This window comes from Crotalus tigris, unplaced genomic scaffold (assembly GCF_016545835.1).
Source record: "Crotalus tigris isolate CLP2741 ecotype Arizona unplaced genomic scaffold, ASM1654583v1 scf7180000018925.3142382, whole genome shotgun sequence".
In the NCBI taxonomy this organism is placed as follows: Eukaryota; Metazoa; Chordata; class Lepidosauria; order Squamata; family Viperidae; genus Crotalus; species Crotalus tigris.
The window spans coordinates 2,019,977-2,038,490 of record NW_024097278.1 but is presented as its reverse complement, the minus strand read 5'-3'; the positions used below and the strand labels follow the sequence as shown (position 1 = coordinate 2,038,490).

General features: G+C 39.5%; 1 protein-coding gene across 2 annotated transcripts in view; it reads left to right on the top strand.

Annotated features, from left to right (window-relative positions):
- GRM3 (glutamate metabotropic receptor 3) overlaps nucleotides 1-18,514 on the top strand; it is a 96,138-nt gene that overhangs the window by 42,561 nt on the left and 35,063 nt on the right. The window contains exons 1-2 of one of the 2 annotated variants that reach the window (XM_039357566.1): nucleotides 12,006-12,089; nucleotides 13,721-14,327. In XM_039357566.1, coding sequence (XP_039213500.1) covers nucleotides 13,866-14,327 — 462 coding nt within the window. In that variant the 5' untranslated portion in view covers nucleotides 12,006-12,089; nucleotides 13,721-13,865. Of the gene's footprint in view, nucleotides 1-12,005; nucleotides 12,090-13,720; nucleotides 14,328-18,514 lie in introns of those variants that run through there. The other variant, XM_039357565.1, reaches the window with a different exon arrangement.

Below are 18,514 nucleotides of genomic sequence, written 5' to 3'. Positions count from 1 at the left end.
ACGTTCTTCATGCAGCACAACACATGCAATTAATATTAGCACAGCCCCCTGGAGTTCATACTTTTTCCAGACTCACAATGTCGCATCTCCGCTGGTCTCAAATACACACCCGCATCACAAAGCCCCAATTCTACTCCTTGTATTCAGTTCAAGCCAAAGAAACACCCCATTCCTCACAGTGAAAGGAGTTTTTCTAAATACCCCCAAACTGGAGAGGTGTAGGACAGACTTCCTTACCTTTTATTTTTATTTTTTCTGTCAAAAAAGAAAGAACGTAAATGTCACTTCCTTTCCAATGTAACGTGTGGGAAAAGGGGTATTAGAGGATCCAAAAGTTCAGACTGGCACTAGCTAGGGAGGTCTCCAGTTTATTTCCATTCCTGAGCCTTCCTACTTCCTTGGTCCCTTTCAGACATTTTTATCTTTTGTATAAATGTTCTTAATGTAATAGTCAGTCCTAGAAGAGATCAACCCTAACTGCTCTTTAGAAGGCCAGATCCTGAAGCTGAAACTCAAGTACTTTGGCCACCTAACGAGAAGGAAGGACTCACTGGAGAAGGGCCTGATGCTGGGAAAGATGGAGGGCAATAGAAGAAGGGGACGACAGAGAATGAGGTGGCTGGATGGAGTCCCTGAAGCAATAGGTGTGAACTTAAATGGACTCCAGAAGATGGTAGAGGGCAGGAAGGCCTGGAGGAACGTTGTCCATGGGGTCACGATGGGTCAGACACGACTTCGCAATTAACAACAACAATGTAATAGACGGCAAACAAAAAGAAGAAATTATATCCAAAGTTATAAGGCAGGGATAAAAAAATACAATGAAATAAAAGGCTGGTCCTGATTGGCTTGATCAACTCAGTTCATCTCAACTTCTCCAGCAGAGAACCAAACACACACACACACAAAATCAAAATCCCAGTTTGTCCATAGGATATCTCTAAGCAGGAAAAACATCACACTCTCCTCAGTCTGATACCACCCTGTAAAGAATGGGTGAAAGTGGGCAAGTGAAGACTGTGTGAAGCTACCACACAAGCTATCTATGTCTAGTTCAGGAGCTTGATCCTTGGTCACCTAATAATACTATCTAACCATCCTTGAATATCCCAGGATTCCATATATGACAACTTCCTCTTTGATCTGTAACATCTGGCTAATTTAGCCTATGCTCAGAACATTTTTCTTAATTAGCTTAATTCAGTTAATTTGCTTAATTTGGAAAATTCATTTACATGTTTTAATTTTGTCTTCATACAGATGCAGGCAACAGCAACCCTAACAAGGAAGCAAAAATCAGTGCCCCCCCCCTCCTCCTCCTCCTCCTCCTCCTCCTTTCATGTAAATAGTGGGCATAATGTTGTAGAATGCAGTTAAACAAAGAGATTTGAAAGAGGTCTTCCATAAACAAAGCCAGTCTGGGTATTCACTCAAATAAAGGTATTAAATATACTGTATATGTATGATTTTATATTTTTAGATAGATAGATAGATAGATAGATAGATAGATAGATAGATAGATAGATAGATAGATAGATAGATAGATAGATAGATAGATAGATAGATATAGATGATATAGTAGATATAGAGATAGAGACAAAGACAGAAACAGACAGATACAGGGGTGTGTGTGTGTGTGTGTGTGTGTGTGTGTGTATGAATACACTATACTGGCTTTGTTTATGGAAGGACTTTTTTGAATCTCTTTATATATACATAAATATGGAAAAATAACTTCCTGCTAAAATCACAGCAGGTAGCAGAGATAGCAGAATTGGACACAGTAAGTGCTTGGATAAGAGACCTCCAAAGAACCCAGGTCCATAAACTAAATGGATAACTCAGAAAAACATCCAAGGATTGACTGAATTTTAAGAAGAAATAGATTAAACTAAATTTGTTATATTATGTGAAGGAAATAGAGGGGGAAATTTTTAAGGTATTAATTTTAGCTATACATATAGGACTTGTTTTGCTGTGATTGATTACCCTTTCACCACGGTGTTTTCCTGAGCATCTTGATGTAAAAAATTAAAAAAACCAATAAAATGTGTATTAAAAAAAAAAGAAAAACATCCAAGGAGAAATTGCTCGCACATATTGCGAAGAAAACTACACAGTTACACCCAGGGCTTTTTTTCTCATAGAACGCCCAGAACGGAGTTCCGGCACCTTTTTTGGATGGAACCTTGTAGGGTAGGCAAGGCGGGTTGTATGATGTGTGTGAGTTCCGGCACCTTTTTTTTTTTTTTAAGAAAAAAAGCACCGGTTACACCCACAAAGTCACAAAAAATTCAGCTCGTCCAAAATGGGTGAGCAAGGTGCGTGTATGCATATTGACGAGCATTTGTGCATCTTTGTGGTTGTATCTAAAACGAACTGTAAAAATGTGTTCGCTCAAAGGACAGAGCCAGTTTAGGCGAAGGGTTAAGGTGCCATGAGTTCTAGTCCTGCCTTAGGCATGAAAGCCGGCTGGGTGATTTTGGGCCAGTCACTCTTTCGACACAACCCACCTCACAAGGCTGTTGTTGTGGGGAAACTAGGAGGAGGAAGAAATATTGTGTGTGTTCAACCCCTTGAGGTATTTATCAAAATAATAAAGGCAAGATAAAGATGGAAGGAAGGAAGGAAAGAAGGAAGGAAGGAAGGAAGGAAGGAGAAGAAGAAAGAAAGAAAGAAAGAAAGAAAGAAAGAAAGAAAGAAAGAAAGAAAGAAAGAAAGGGAGGAAGAAAAGAAAGAAAGAGAGAGAGAGAAAGGAAGGAAGGAAGGAAGGAAGGAAGGAGGGACGGAGGGACGGAGAAGAAAAAAGAAAGGAAAGGAAAGGAAAGGAAAGGAAAGGAAAGGAAAGGAAAGAGTCTTTAACATTATTTTTTAGATTAAGACCATCTGGAGAGGAACAGTCTTAATTACACCAAAATGAGATGGTGCCTAGGCAATCACTGTTACGTGTGCCATTTACACTGTTTTAGAGGCTTTATACTTGTCTTACAGGTTCTGAACACAAAGCACAGCTTTTTGCCTTCCTGGAGAAAATGCACCAGAGCCACTGATTTTTTTTATCTCCATTTACCACATACTATTTGTTCTCTGGCCCTACAGAGATAATCAATATATACAGTAGCAGAGTCACAGTCAGCCACGTGTTTAATTTATCTCTGCTTGTAGCGCATTTGTAAGGAACCTTACCCACAAACACACAATAATACGAGCCTTCCTAGGCTTTCCGTTTTTAGCCCAGATGAGATACAGCCTGTCACATCCATCAGAATAAAAAATGGGATGCTGGAAAGTGGCTTAACTCTGAAACTCATTTTATGATGAGGGTGAGACGTCTCAGTCTCAGCTTCCCTTACAACAACTCGGTGGCTCTACAGATTCCCTTGGTGCAAATGACTCTAAACTCTGAAAAAAAGGAAAAAGCAACATTTTTTTTTCCCCGACCCAAAATGTTATAAATTGGCTTCTGCGACATACTCAGTCCAGAGAGTTAGATCATTAAGCAGCTTGGCACAATTGTTATTAGCAGTACACTGAATACATCATTACTGTATTTTAGTCCAGCTATATATTTACGATCAGTTACCATTAAGCCCAAATTTTCCCAGTTCTGTTTTGCTTAATTGCCTTTTTTGCTGCTGCTGCTCCTGCTGCTGCTGCTGCTTACAAAAATAGCATTGGACTACAAACCCACCTTCTACGACCATAAATTCAGGGTAGTGGCAGAGTAGCTACCTTCAAGGCCACTTCTCCACAACTCTTTGAAGGTGCCATCTCTCAGTTTATTCTGATTTAGCTAAAATTGCAGCAAAGGTGGCATTTTCTTATAAATCACTGCAACTTGGGAGCTCAATAGCAGTCTTTGTGGGAAAAAATGCTTTAATTGTGTGTTTCTGTCTCACTGTGTATGTGTGTGTGTGTATTTGTGAAGGAGAGAGAGATGATAGATAGATAGATAGATAGATAGATAGATAGATAGATAGATAGATAGATAGATAGGCAGGCAGGCAGGCAGGCAGGCAGATAATGGATAGATAGATGGATAGATAAAGAGAGAGAGAGAGAGAGAGAGATTAAGCAGGGAGAAAGACAGACAGACAGATAATAGATAGATAGATAGATAGATAGATAGATAGATAGATAGATAGATAGATAGATGGATGGATGGATGGATGGATGGATGGATGGATGGATGGATGGATGGACGGACTGACTGACTGACTGACTGACAGGCAGCAGGTAGACAGACAGACAGACGGACGGACAGACAGAAACATTGACCCAAAGAGACAATACACCTAAAATAATAACTTGCTCTTGCCTATTTTACCATACCTTGCAATAATGGATGTGCCATTATTGCTAGAGTATTTTATTCATTGCCTATACATGGTGCTAAGACGTCAGTTGCCTTGGTGCTAAACTGGTACCTTGCCACAATCCTGGATCAAGGATCCTTCAGTGATCTTTGCTCTTGGTTGTATCCCATCCTTTGTATTCCCTCACTAGAGGAACAATTAAAAAGGTAACACCTGTGGCCAACTTTAGTTTCATATCTGCTCTGAGGAAGCTGGCCGTGTCGAAAACAACATTTCCACAGATATCCGTTGTCTTCCACAGAATTCCTCAGGGAAGATTTTGACACTCAATAACAACCGTCGAAACCTACACTCTAAAACTGTGAATATGATGGGACTGAGAAAGTCTCCTCAGTGCGCAGACAAGGAGATTCAAAATATCCATTTAGCGGTCAAGAGTGCTTCTTCGAAGTCCCGCCCCATTTTAATCTTTTTAAATTAAATTAAAGTGGGTTAATTAAATTTGTAAATTAAATTAAGGTAGGCCTTCGATAGCATGACCGTTGAATGCCATTTACATTTTTGTGACACGCACATCCTCTGCATAACAATATAATGTTGGTCATTTGAAATTGAGAGCAATACTTTTTAAAATTATATTCACTAGAAACAGATGTCCCATCAGCAAGTAAGACTTAAATAGTATAAAATCCTAGGTATTCCTGTTTCTTGAACAGATTATGTTCATCCACGTTCTTAATATCAGAGAGCAATGATTTTGCCATGAGAAATGGAGAATCTAGCAATTGCGCATCTTTTTGAGTTCTAAATGCTGCGCAAGTTTTAATTTAAAAGCATCCAAACCCTATTTTCGAATTAAAACAAATCACACTTTTGACTAGATTAGATGGCTTGCCTGATCCGACGGTTTTTTAATAACTTGTGCAGAAATAAATAATGCATTTGCCATGTGCCAAGTCAAGTTAAAAATAAGGGAAATAGAAATGTCTGAGACTTTTATACATATATAAGATCAGTCATTTTAATTGCTGGAATTCTTCCAAATAATAATTAAGACAGATGACTGCATTTAGTTTTAATTATTAATCTTTTGCAACAGAACACCATAATTACATTTAAAAAAAACAAAAACTAGTAGCAATTCCTCTTGAATTTAAAACATCCCAGTGATTCAAATCTATCTGGGCAAATATGGGAACCAGTAGATTCTTGTAGACATTTTTGCAGATTTTTATCACTGTTGATGAAGGTCACTGATGATGGATCAAAACTGATTTCTAGGATTATTCATCAGGCCTCACTTACATGCATTAAGTAAGCCCTTAAGTCAGATGGGAATCATGGAAGCAGGCAGTCACCTCACAACTGAGGTGGTCAATCTACCTCAGTCACAGAACCCATGCTTGTTACTGTCCTTACAGTTTTATTGTGAGACAATTTAAGGACAAGTGGTTGCTTCTTCTGCTGTCCTCAAGTGCTTAGGAGAATAGATTCACCCTGTCTTCTTTATGACAACCCCTCAAATAAAGTTCATGAAACGTGTGTTGAAAAAGACTGGTCTACCATTCTCCCAGATAATTATTAAACCTAAGTATACTAATATATGATGTTGATATATTGCCTGAACAGTGTTTTCCAACATACCTGGCTGAGGAATTCTGGGAGTTGAAGTCCACAAGTCACAAAAGGACCAAGTTTGAAGATCCCTGTTGTAAAGCATTACATGAGCAGGCATCTCTGAAAATTGCTTGCCAAGAAAACTGCAGGATAGAATCAAGATCACGAGAAGTGTTAGTACCGCTTTGTAAGGCCTTGGTAAGACCACACTTGGAATAATTCTGGTCGCCGCAATATAAAAAAGAAGTTGAGACTGTAGAAACAGTGCAGAGAAGAGCAACAAAGATGATTAGGGGACTGGAGGCTAAAACAAATAAAGAACAGTTACAGGAATTGGATATATCTAGTCTAGAGAAAAGAAGGACTAGGAATGACGTGATAGCAGTCTTCCAATATTTGAGGGGCTGTCACAAAGAAGAAGTGGTCAACCTGTTCTCCAAAGCACCTGAAGGCAGGACAAGAAGCAATGGATGGAAACTCATCAAGGAGAGAGAAGCAACCTAGAACTACGGAGAAATTTCCTGACTGTTAAAACAATTAATCAGCGGAATAACCTGCCTCCAAAAGTTGTGGGTGCTCTAACACTGGAGGTTTTTAAGAAGAGCATCAGAAGATTGGACAACCATTTGTCTGAAATGGTATAGTTTTCCCTACCTGAACAGAGTTGGATTAGATCTCCAAGATCCCATCCAGCTCTGTTGTTCTATCTTGCCTTGGCAGTCTCCAAGAATTGGACACAATTGAACAGAAGAAAAAAAAAAGTTGTGACATTATATATTTGGTCTTCTATCCCTGTTGAAGCATCTTTACAGTTATCTATTAATTTAATGCATTTACAGTTTGCTAAGTGATCTCACTTGTTTGAGAGTTTTTAGATAAATAAAGAATAATGTTCTCTGAAAGCTTTATATGTCACTTTTTGCTTAGTTAATGGGGCCTGATTTTGTCAATGTAGCTATTAGTATTAACATTACTTTTTGTTTTCTAAATCCAGAAACTATAATTTTAAGGAATTCACATTGTCTGTATTTCATGAAAGCATTAAATTGATATTAACGTCTTCACCATCCAATGGTAATAACTTTATACATTACATTTTGTACTGCATCCTTTTCAGGATTTCCAACGCTTTTGTTTCTTGTCCCCAGTTTAAAGTCTTATTTTTTTATCTTTTAATCTTTGCTTTAGGTAGATAATTGCTTCATATATATAACACAGATCATTTGTAAATTCACTAAGCTGTACCACAATTGGTAAAATTATAAAACATTACTCACAAAAAGATTAACCCTAGACTCCTTGCTGGTTTTTCTCAGTTATATCCAAAGCCTATTTATGTAGTGAAATTATCGTATTCGTGATTACAGCTACAAGGTTAAGAGATGCTAAATTATTCAAATGTGCCTTGGTAGCAAAACAAAGTAAATACGATAGATTAAAAGAAAGATAACAGATTCATGATTCATTGTTCTGAAATTAGAAAATATGTATTGAATCCTTCTAGAATAAATGCTAATCTTCAGAAAGAGGAATGCCTTTGGGGACAATCTGTGGTAGATTTTGGTCATTTGATGCACCAAATACGAATTCAATAATATTGTTAATTTTGACTGATTCATTGTATGAAAGAATGGTTGTCTCCAGTTGAGAAAGTTATGTATTTCAGCTATTTATATACAGTACATATATTCGGTATGTTTGTATCTTTAGCAAAATTTCAAGAATTATTCATGCTACACCACAAATCATATCATGTATCTCCAATGGGAGCACATGAAGCAATCATTTATACAGCTGTGTGCTAATATCACCAAAAGTCCTTCAATAAAGCTATGTAATTCACTGCAAATGCCATGTCATTTGTCCTAAAGTAAGAGAGATGGTTTGACTAAATCTAAATAGAGTCAGGGGCATTTGTCCACCCTGCTTCCATGCCTTTGCCACTTTTAGGGATAATGACTTTGGCCTAGTGCAGGGGTAGGCAACCTTGGCTCTTTTATGACTCGTGGACTTCAACTCCCAGAATTCCTGAGCCAGCCATGCTGAGGGGAAAGGGAGAGTTTCCAAGCTGAGCCATGCTGGCTCAGGAATTCTGGGAGTTGAAGTCTACGAGTCATAAAAGAGCCAAGGTTGCCTACCCCTGGACTAGTCCCACACATTCCTCCCCTTGGCATCAAGTTAAACAGGAGATGTCACAAAATGGGGCTCACTCATCTTCCACTATTACAGGTTTTTGTATGTATTCTTGCCAATAGGTTTGCTGTCCAGTTGGTATGGAGGCACAATACTTCTAGAAGACAAGTTTAATACATAGAAATTAAATGGAGATTTTAGGACCCATAAAATCAGCAGCAGCACGATTGTCAGTCTGACTCTGATCTCATGAAAAAAATTACATTTGGAGCACAAATTGACAATAGAATTCACTTTCAGTGAAAACTGTTCCACATCACTTTAGAAAAACAGCTTCCCGTGACCAAATACAAAATTTCATCAGAAATGTCTACACATTGGGGTTATCCTGTGTAGCTATGGAATAATCAGTTATAACATTTATTAAACTTCAATGGTATCAGCTAATATTTAGGAGCTGGTCTGAGAATGAAGGGCTTCGTCAGCATCTCTGAAACCATTCTGGCACTGATTGCAAGAATTAAATTAAATTTTTAACATGCGGTAGCTATATTTAATTCAGCTATATTACACTTCTATTAATATCTTCAACGTAGTGCTTATGTTGAAACATTGAAGTTTTTTTAAAGATATTTGTTTTCTGGCTGATGCTACATCTGAGGAGGGCTTTCAAAGTTTTCTTTAAATTTCACTTTATGCAAAATTTTAATGATAGCAATTTTTCAGACTAAGATTTCCATATTTGCTTGCTTATTTATTAAACCAGTTTATATCATCGCCTGACTCACACTGACTCCAGGTAGCATACAACATTAAACATTTCCATATATCAATACATTGCTAGCTGAGGTGGTAAGCTCCATTCCTTCCTTCCTTCCTTCCTTCCTTCCTTCCTTCCCTTCCTTCCTTCCTTCCTTCCCTCCCTCCCTCCTTTCTCTCTTTCTTTCTTTCTTTCTTTCTTTCTTTCTTTCTTTCTTTCTTTCTTTTTTTCTCTCGTAGAACAGTTGCAGGATGTCTAGTCCAGTGAAAAGGAGGACTAATAGGGACATGATAGCAATGTTCCAATATTTGAAGTCCTGCCACAGAAAAGAAGGGCTCAACCTATTCTCCAAAGCACCTGAGGTCAGGATAAGAAGCAACAGATGGAAACTATTCAAGGAGAGAAGCAACCTCGAACTAAGGAGAAATTTCCTGAAAATGTGGACAATTAACCAGTGGAACACCTTGCCTCCAGAAGTTGTGGGTGCTCCAATACTGGAGGCTTTTAAGAAGAGACTGATCATCCATTTGCCTGAAATGGTATAGGGTCTTGGGCTCAAACAGGGGTTGGACTAGAAGACCTCCAAGGTCCTTTCCAACTCTGTTATTCTGTTATCTCCAGTTGAAACAGAGACACAGCTGATCTGTGGCAGAAAGTAATACATACCAGCTGGCAGTCCTTTTAGGTATTTTCATTAACAGAGCATTGATCCAGCTAAATCCTGGATTGTTTGTTCTGTGCCTTTGCTTATAAGCAATGCCTTCTCTTGTGTCCTTTTTCAAAATTGGAAATTAGCAATACAGAATCCCAAGAGGCCTTGATACATATTCCAAAATAAAATATAAGGGTGTTTTTTTAAAAAAATCACAATTGGTGAAATCTTATAAGATCTCATATCAGAATGCCAACAACACTGAGGTAGTTCCCACATCAGCTTTCAAGAGATGAGAGATCCGTGACATTTCATGAAATTTAGCCAGCTTTTTGTTTCTCTGAATCAAAATTGAAGGAACTGAGATAAAGATGATTGAGGAGAAGCCAGAGACATCCAAGACTGTAGAATAAGGGTGTCAAACTCACTACGTCATGTGATGTGTCGGGACGTATCGCGACTTTTTTCCATTGCCGGCAATGGGGTGGGCGCCGTTTCACCATGACACATCCGGCCCACGGGCCGGCAGTTTGACACCCCTGCTGTAGAACAAGGAATAATGCCTAAAAGTATAGAAAGGCAGAGCTAAAAACTTAAAAGTATAGGAAGAGCAATTCACTAGTATAACCAAGGAAGGACAGCAGTGTCTCTTCATTTGAGCTGCCTAAGCATAGACTTGAAAAGATGTTTAAGCTTAGATTTGTTAGATTAGACATCCAGGTCTATAATTCTATTATTCTGTGGACATAGTACATGCTAGAAGAAAGAACTGACTTGGTGAAGTTGAGACAAGGAGATGAAGAAGAAAACCACAGATGGACAGGATCAAGGATATCCTGTAAGCATCCTTGGAAGAGCTGTCAACCATAACCAGACAGGTGGAGATGGAAAACACTGCACCACATGGTCTGCAGGAGTCATGCAGTGATTTGATGCACTTCACAAATTACCTATGAGAAGTTCACGTAATAGCATCCTGGACAAGAAGTTCTCAATGATCCCAATCTCTAATCTAGATCCTATAACAGTGGTGGTGAACCTATGGCACGCATGCCAGAGGTGGCACTTGGAGTCCTCTCTGTGGGCGGGCACGCCTCAATCTTTGGCTAAGTTTTCACAGGAAAAAGCTATTTCTCAAGCCCCTTCCTAGCCAAAACAAGCCTCTGGAGCAAACGCGCTGTTTTCAGCTTTGAATTATATCAAATCTGACATCAGAAACAGACTAACAGATGACCTGAGTGCTGCATGTGTTGCTCTCAAACTTACAAAGTACGAGGCAAGGTTAGACAAATTATCAGCACGCATACCACAGCAAAAATCACATTACTTGTTCAAAAGCATGCCAGATGCAGACTTTTACCTTTCAGTAAAAAGTTGTTTGTATCATTGAAAACTTTGTTATTGTGTTTTTTCTTTTAAGACAAAAGATATTAATGTATGAGTTGTTTTTTCTAAACTAAAACCTCAGTATTCAGATTAAATTGCCATGTTGGCACTTTGCGATACATAAGTGGGTTTTGGGTTGCAGTTTGAGCACTCGGTCTCTAAAAGGTTCGCCATCACTGTCCTATAAATTATGTAAAGTCAAATATTGTCCAAAGAAATTAAGCATAAGGTAGCCTGTAATATTAGGCAGTTTCCTTCTCAATTTTTTAATAAGACTTTCATTTTACTAACCTTAACAAACAGGACAGTATTTTATCTATATCAGTTTTACCGTTAGCTTTTTACCCAGGAAAAGTGTACATGAGAACGTGTAGAAACAGGAAAATCAATACAGTGCTTGAAAAAAAACTATCCAGTGATTTATAATCAGCTGCAGCACTTGTTGCCGATGTGCTCTTGTGACATTAACAATTACAACATACAAGCAAGCAAGTGGAATCCGCAATCAATCATGCTGTATTATTATTATTTTTTTAACGCCTGCCACAGTTCTAGCGATTGTCAGGCTGCGCTCAACAAAGCTGTTAAAATAATCAAACTAATCATGCAGTGTAATTTGCTGTGGCTTCTGCTCACTCGCAAAACATTTGTTCTATTAACTGCGACATCATGCACCAGTGAGAATGAAGACTGGGGGGGGGCAACAATTGTGCAATGAAATAATTACTATCCTTCTGTGTGTATGTGTGTGTTTGTGAATAAGTGTGTTAAATTTAGGCTAATTTGCTGAAGTTACTTCTCTAATGCCCAGCAGATTCTCTATAATCAGATGACATAACAGCTTTGATTTTTCTTAAATTTAAGTACTCATTAAACTCCATTGGATACAACACACAGCGTACAATTGAATAGGTTTATCCAGGAATTTATGGATCAGAAAGGGGTTTTTTTCTGAATCTTCAGCTTCAACAATGCACAGAAGTGAGGTGATGTCTATCATGATCTCATTGTGTCAGTAACAGAATCCTATGAGCCTCACCTGCGCAATGACATCATGTCGTCAGTGATATAATCATGGCTTGTACGGATGCCCATAATTGACTGAACACTGCTGTCCCTCTCATTTACTCTCAAGGCAATTCTGTGAAGTAGACTACAGCAAAAGAACATCTGTTTGAAGGCCACATGCCATCATCTAAGCTGGCATTAGGATCATGAGTGGGAGGTAGGACATGTCCATGTGCAATTACACTAGTTGGTAGAAAATCCATGGAATTATCATCCCAACACAATTTGAAGGTGTCAGTCTGGAAAATCTGATTGAATTTAGATTTGAATCACAATCCTACAGTCATCTTTCATATGCCTTATTTCCATAAAGTTATATATTCTAAATTCAGCACCATCCACTGCTGGAGCAGATTTTCTGATTCTTGGCATAAGAGTTATGATGTTTCTTTGCATCTCCTTTGTATAACTTATTTATATTTTTATTGCTTTTCATAGAATTTATTGTTCTCCGACTAAGTCCTATGAATTTGGAAATCATTTTACATTCTTTTAATATTCAGACCAGCATGTTCAAAGGACACCACATGTATAAATCACAGCCTCTGTCGACAAAGTAGTTTAAGTATGAATCTTAACCTATTGCAGCTACAGTTTTTATGTACTTTGAAGGAAATTGAGATAAGGTATATGCTTCTGCTTCTGCCCAGCAAAGGCCAAATTGAAATCCCCAGGACTAAAAGTGAAGACCTGGGGATTTCAATTTGGCTTTTGCTGGGCAGGAGCAGAAGTATATACCTTATCTCAATTCCCTTCAAAGTACATAAAAACTGTAGCTGCAATAGGTTAAGATCCATACTTAAACTGTGATGCTTAGCTCAATGTCAAAATGGCACCCTTTCACTGTAAAAGGAACCAAACCAAATGCTGGAAGGTGGAGACAGAAATATTGCAGATGTAAAATCTCTTACATTTTTTTATTTTTTTTACTAGATGATATACTGTAGAAATGAGAGAGAGAGAGAGAGAGAGAGAGAGAGAGAGAGAGAGAGAGAGAGAGAGAGAGATGTAGGTAGGCAGGTAGGTAGGCAGGAAGACAGACAGACACACACACACACACACAGAGAGAGAGAGAGAGAGAGAGAGAGAGAGATGTAGGTAGGTAGGTAGGCAGGCAGGCAGACAGACAGACAGACAGACAGGTAGACAGATAGACAGATAGAGATAGAGATAGAGATAGAGGTAGAGGTAGGCAGGCAGGCAGACAGACAAACAGAGAGAGAGAGAGATAATTCTATTAACTTTCACGTATTGTTGGTCTTTTTGTTGTGTTTAGTCTCAGACAACAAATACATTTTGACTTTGACTTGTGTGAGACATGATAGAGGAAAGCATCAAAACTATATTAAAACATTAAAGTGAAATATTTTCATATTTTGAAGAAGAACTGAAGAAGTTTTTGGGATGAGAAACGAAATGTCTTCAAGGAATAATAAGGAAAGTCCAGTTGCCTTTTGGAAAAGCACTTCTGGGATCCTTCAAACAGTTCAAAATACACTGAGTTAGTATGCACAATAATCTGGCCTGTCATTACCCACTCTGCCTCTTGCCTAAGAGTGGCAAATCAGTGGAGTTTGGCCATCCGTGCAAAGCCATTGCATCCCATTTTCAGGAGGACTTCAGACCGATAAGAATAGTCCTCCTGTCGTTCTCATATCACCATTAGAGAACTTAATCCAAGCTTCCCGTGAAGATTTGCAAGGAAGATATTTGCAGTGAACAATTTTAAAAAGTCTATGATTCTGTTTTGCATTTCACCCTCTTTCTAATCCTTTTCCATCTCCGTAGGCACCTGACAGAAGGTCCAGTTGGTTTGTCCCTCCCTTCTCAATGGGACAGCTCTTCGTCCTGCGCAGTTACGTGCTGGAGAGAATGAAGACCTCTAACGTTTCTACCAAGGTTTCTTAGAGCTGCCGGAAGAGGACCAGTGAAGATGTTGGCAAAGCTTCCTGTGCTTGCGCTGGCTTTGCTCTCCAAAAGTGTCTTCCTTTCTCTAGGTGACCATAACTTTTTAAGGAAAGAAATTAAAATCGAAGGGGACCTGGTGCTGGGAGGTCTCTTCCCAATTAAAGAAAAGGGCACTGGTGCTGAAGAGTGTGGAAGAATCAATGAAGACCGAGGCATCCAAAGGCTGGAGGCCATGCTGTTTGCCATTGATGAGATCAACAGAGACAGCCACTTGCTCCCAGGGATTAAGCTCGGAGTTCATATTTTGGATACTTGCTCACGAGACACCTACGCGTTGGAACAGTCCCTGGAGTTTGTTAGGGCTTCTTTGACTAAAGTGGACGAAGCAGAGTACATGTGTCCTGATGGCTCATATGCGGTTCAAGAAAACACCCCCTTACTCATTGCAGGGGTCATCGGAGGATCTTATAGCAGCGTTTCCATACAGGTGAGCCACTCCATTCATAAAAATATAGTATAGCATGTCTGTGATCATTCACCTGTTTCAGGGAATCTATGGATCTCCTGATCGGGAGATCAGGATTGGTGGGGTTGGGTTGTGCAGTCCTAGTTTAAGGCAAAGGAATTGGAGGGGATGACGGTCTGGCTAAAACGATCCATGCAGCCTTCACAATTTTGTGTCCTCTACATGTATTGTGATAAAACTCCCCGTCACCTTCAGTTGCACAATGCTTAGAATGCAGTATTTGCAGGCTGACTCTGCCCACAGTCTGGAGTTCAATCCTGACCAGCTCAGAATTGACTCAGTCTTCCATCCTTCCAAGGTCGGTAAAATGAGGATTCAGTTTGTTGGGGGCAAGAGGTTGACTCTGTAAAACTGCTTAGAGAGGGCTGTAAAGCACTATGGCAGTGTTTCCCAAACTTGACAATTTTAAGGCATGAGGACTTCAACTCCCAGAATTCCACAGCCAGCATTGCTGGCTGTGGAATTCTGGGAGTTGAAGTCCTCATGCCTTAAAATTGTCAAGTTTGGGAAACACTGCACTATGGAATAGTATGTAAATTTAAGTGCTCTTGCTACTCTAGGATAAAGTGGTTGTGATCAGATTTCATAATGTACCATAAGCAGCCAAAGGCAAGACAAGGCAAGTACAACCAATAGTTTTGCTCATTTCCAGAAGAATCATAATTTAGAAGGAGGGGATGGTTGTATGGAAAGAAACCACATGCTTGGCCTTTTCTAGGTGGACTTTGCTTTCTGAAACATGCCGGGCAACTTGAAAACTCAGCTGTCATATGAATAGGCAGAATTATCTCTTCTTTATTTCAGTTGGATGCAGTTCTTCTGAAGGATCTCTTTGGCGTCTCCACAATAGAATTTGTTGGATATCAACAGAATTAGCCTGGAAGTGGGAATATCCCCACCTCTGGTTACATGTCTCTTGGTGCATGTAGAAAAGATTAGGTCCTTGATCATGGTTGTGGGTGTCAACTTGCCTTTTTTCTTTTTGCCGCCAAACAGCCCTGATTTCCATCATCCCCAGCCAACATGGTTAATGAGCACGTATCTCAAACAAGGTAGAGTCCTGGTGGCATATGGCTCTGCTAGGAACTGCGTTTGAAGTTTACAGATTCTGAGATTAAACCTGGGTCTATCATGAAAAATAAATAGAACATAGAATACTAAACATTTCTGTCCATATAACTCTAGAATAGTGAAACTGGCTTAAATGATCATATGATTGATATTTCAAATCTGAGATACAGAATAAGTCTAACATACCTGGGCTGACAAAATGGTAACCACTAAATGTCAACAATGAGACTTTTTGCATTCAAGATTGTAGGTCTAGTTTGAGCAACAGCCAGAAAATCTCGAACAGGTTGCCCTTCCAGTTCTTATTTTGCTTGTCTTAAATTTTCAGATTCCCCTTCACAATTAAAAATTAGATGCATAACCCAGTTCAGGGCTCTGCATTTAAATAGTTTAGCTCAAAATGGGCTTCCCTCCCGAGGTCAAGAGAAAGAAAACAGCTGATTGCAGCACCAAAGACATATTCAAAAGGATTTGTTTTTCCTGAAAAGAAATTGCTGCTTTTGCAAGTGTGTTGAAACATTTGAAACGAGTACCAAAATCTTAAGAACTGAGTTGTACTTGATCCGAGCTGCAGAAATCCAGATAAGCTCTAGGTGGCAGCAGAGACATGGAGCAAATAGCAGCTCTTTGCTGCTGTCTAGTGGTCATCTCAATTTTTGCAGCCCAAATCTGGTAGCTACTGTACACATACAGTCCTTAACTGACAACCAGGACTTTCTATTGTTAAGCAAGACAGTTGTTAAGTGAGCATGGACAATTTTACAATTATATAAATTACATACTCATTAAACAAATCTGGCTTCCCCTATTAACTTTGCTTGTTAAAATAGGATGCTGCAACAGTCATAAATACATGCTAGTTGCAAACATCCATTGTACTTTTAATATACTCCAATGCTACAGAATAAGGAAAAAAAATCCTTAATTTTTTTAATCTCCCCATCCTCAAGGATTCTAGGAGGTAGGGTGTGTGTGATCCAAAGGCATTCTTTTGGCTCTCCTGGCTTAGATCAGTTTCCAATAAGTCAAATTACATTGCACATGCATTTATAAAGGCATACAATAAATTTCCATGAGCCAAGAGCTAATTAAAACATTTAGCTGGACACCCGTTATGAACTAATTAATATATGATATCGGATATATATTCTATTCTATTCCATTGTACTCTGAATTCATATACTGTAGTGTCAGGCTTCAAAAACCAAGAAAGACACCATTGATTCTTCTAAGCAGGTTTTTTTTTTCCTGCACCTCCTCTATAGGCAGAAATCTCGCCAAACTAAAACAGACTTTTTGCATAACAGAATAACATAGTTGGAAGGGACCCTGGAGGTCTTCTAGTCCAACCCCCTGCTTAGGCAGGAAACCCTACACCATTTCAGATAGATGGTTGTTCAATCTCTTCTTAAAATCATGCAGTGATGGAGCACCTGCAACTTCTAGAGACAAGTCGTTCCACTGATTAATTGTTCTCACTGTCAGGAAATTTCTCCTTAGTTCTAGGTTGCTTCTCTCCTGGGCTGCATCATTAAAGATATACTCTGGGAACTATTAGGGAGGAGCTGTCTTCATCCTCCTTCTCTCACACAAACTTACTACAGTATCTGTGCTGTTTCTGGACAGCGGCCTCTCCCTCCTGGGAATCCAGATCGCATTCTATCAGACACAGGGCTTTGTTTATTTTAAAGCAATCCCACATCGCAATGTTGAATTTCTGTCATCAGGTTCAGGTGCCCTAAAGCAAGGAGCATATTCTAACATAACCCATCGGGGAAGAGACTGAGTTCTTGCAACACCATCATGTGCAAATAATTTGAATAAATGATTCCTAATGCACTCTAAATCCAGCAGACTATTCCTCCATCTTGCCTTCACTGTAAGGCAGTGGTTCTCAACCTTTCCAATGCCACGACCCCATAATACAGTTCCCCATGTTGTGGTGACCCCCAACCACTTATACTTCACCGGGTGTCAGGGGCGTGGCCAAATAAAAGGGGGAAAAAATGGTGGACAGCCTTGTTTGGCAACCCCCGTGAAATGGTCGTTCGACCCCAAATGGGGTCCCGACCCACAGGTTGAGAACCACTGCTGTAAGGGATCTCAAAGAGTTTGGCAAAGAGACCCTTCAGCCGATCCGACGTCTACCCTGGAGGCTTTGTTTGGAGAGCCCTAGCCAATCAATGAGAGCTCGCCGGTTCTCCATTAATAAACCCATTGTTTCAGGTCTTCTCTGCTTTTCTTGGTCTCATATGGTCATGTGGGTCGTGTGACCAGCTAGTCATGCCATATGACATGCTGTGTGACTGGCTGGTGATGTCAAGTGAAGGTCACCAAGGGAAGAGGTGGTCAGTGCCATCATTGGTTGATACGACTCCAAATCAACATGTTGGTTGATGGATCCATTGGTAGAATACCAGACTTTGATGAATTCATGTATGTAGCATATGGTGGCATGGCCAATGATTTTTGTTCCGGACCCACTAACCACATGGCCACATGATAGATATCAATAAAAGTGGAGAAGAACTGAAACAAGACACTTCAACAGAAGCAAAGGAGATCACCTAGCCTGGTGATGAAACATTCAGAAGCTAAACAAGCCTGGAGAATAAACCACCACCAAACATTTCCAGTCTTGCCTGCAGTAGCACAGTTAAGGGGGGAAAAAAATAACATCTCAGTATTATTTACAAGAAAGGACGAAACTTCTAAATGTTGGCTCAGAATAATGCCTCCTTTGGGTCAGTAGTTTCAAAATCTGAATGTTCTCCAAGATCTCAAGATCTTTCCAAGTGTGGTTAAAATTAACAGAAGTGCCTGCAGATCGAACCTAGGGCCTTCCAAAATTTAAATATTAAAGAGCTGACCTCCAAAACTTTGATTTCTGCTATTAGCAGAAAGAACATTTGAAGGCAATAAGGCTCAGATGGAGACTTACCCAAAGCAATTCTCCTACTTAAGTAGTTATTCTTTTTTGGCACATCGGCCATCTGTCAACACATACTTCAGTCCAAGAGCCAGAAGACATCGCTGGAAGATAACAACTCGTCAACTGGAAGTGCCTGGGAGTCGAT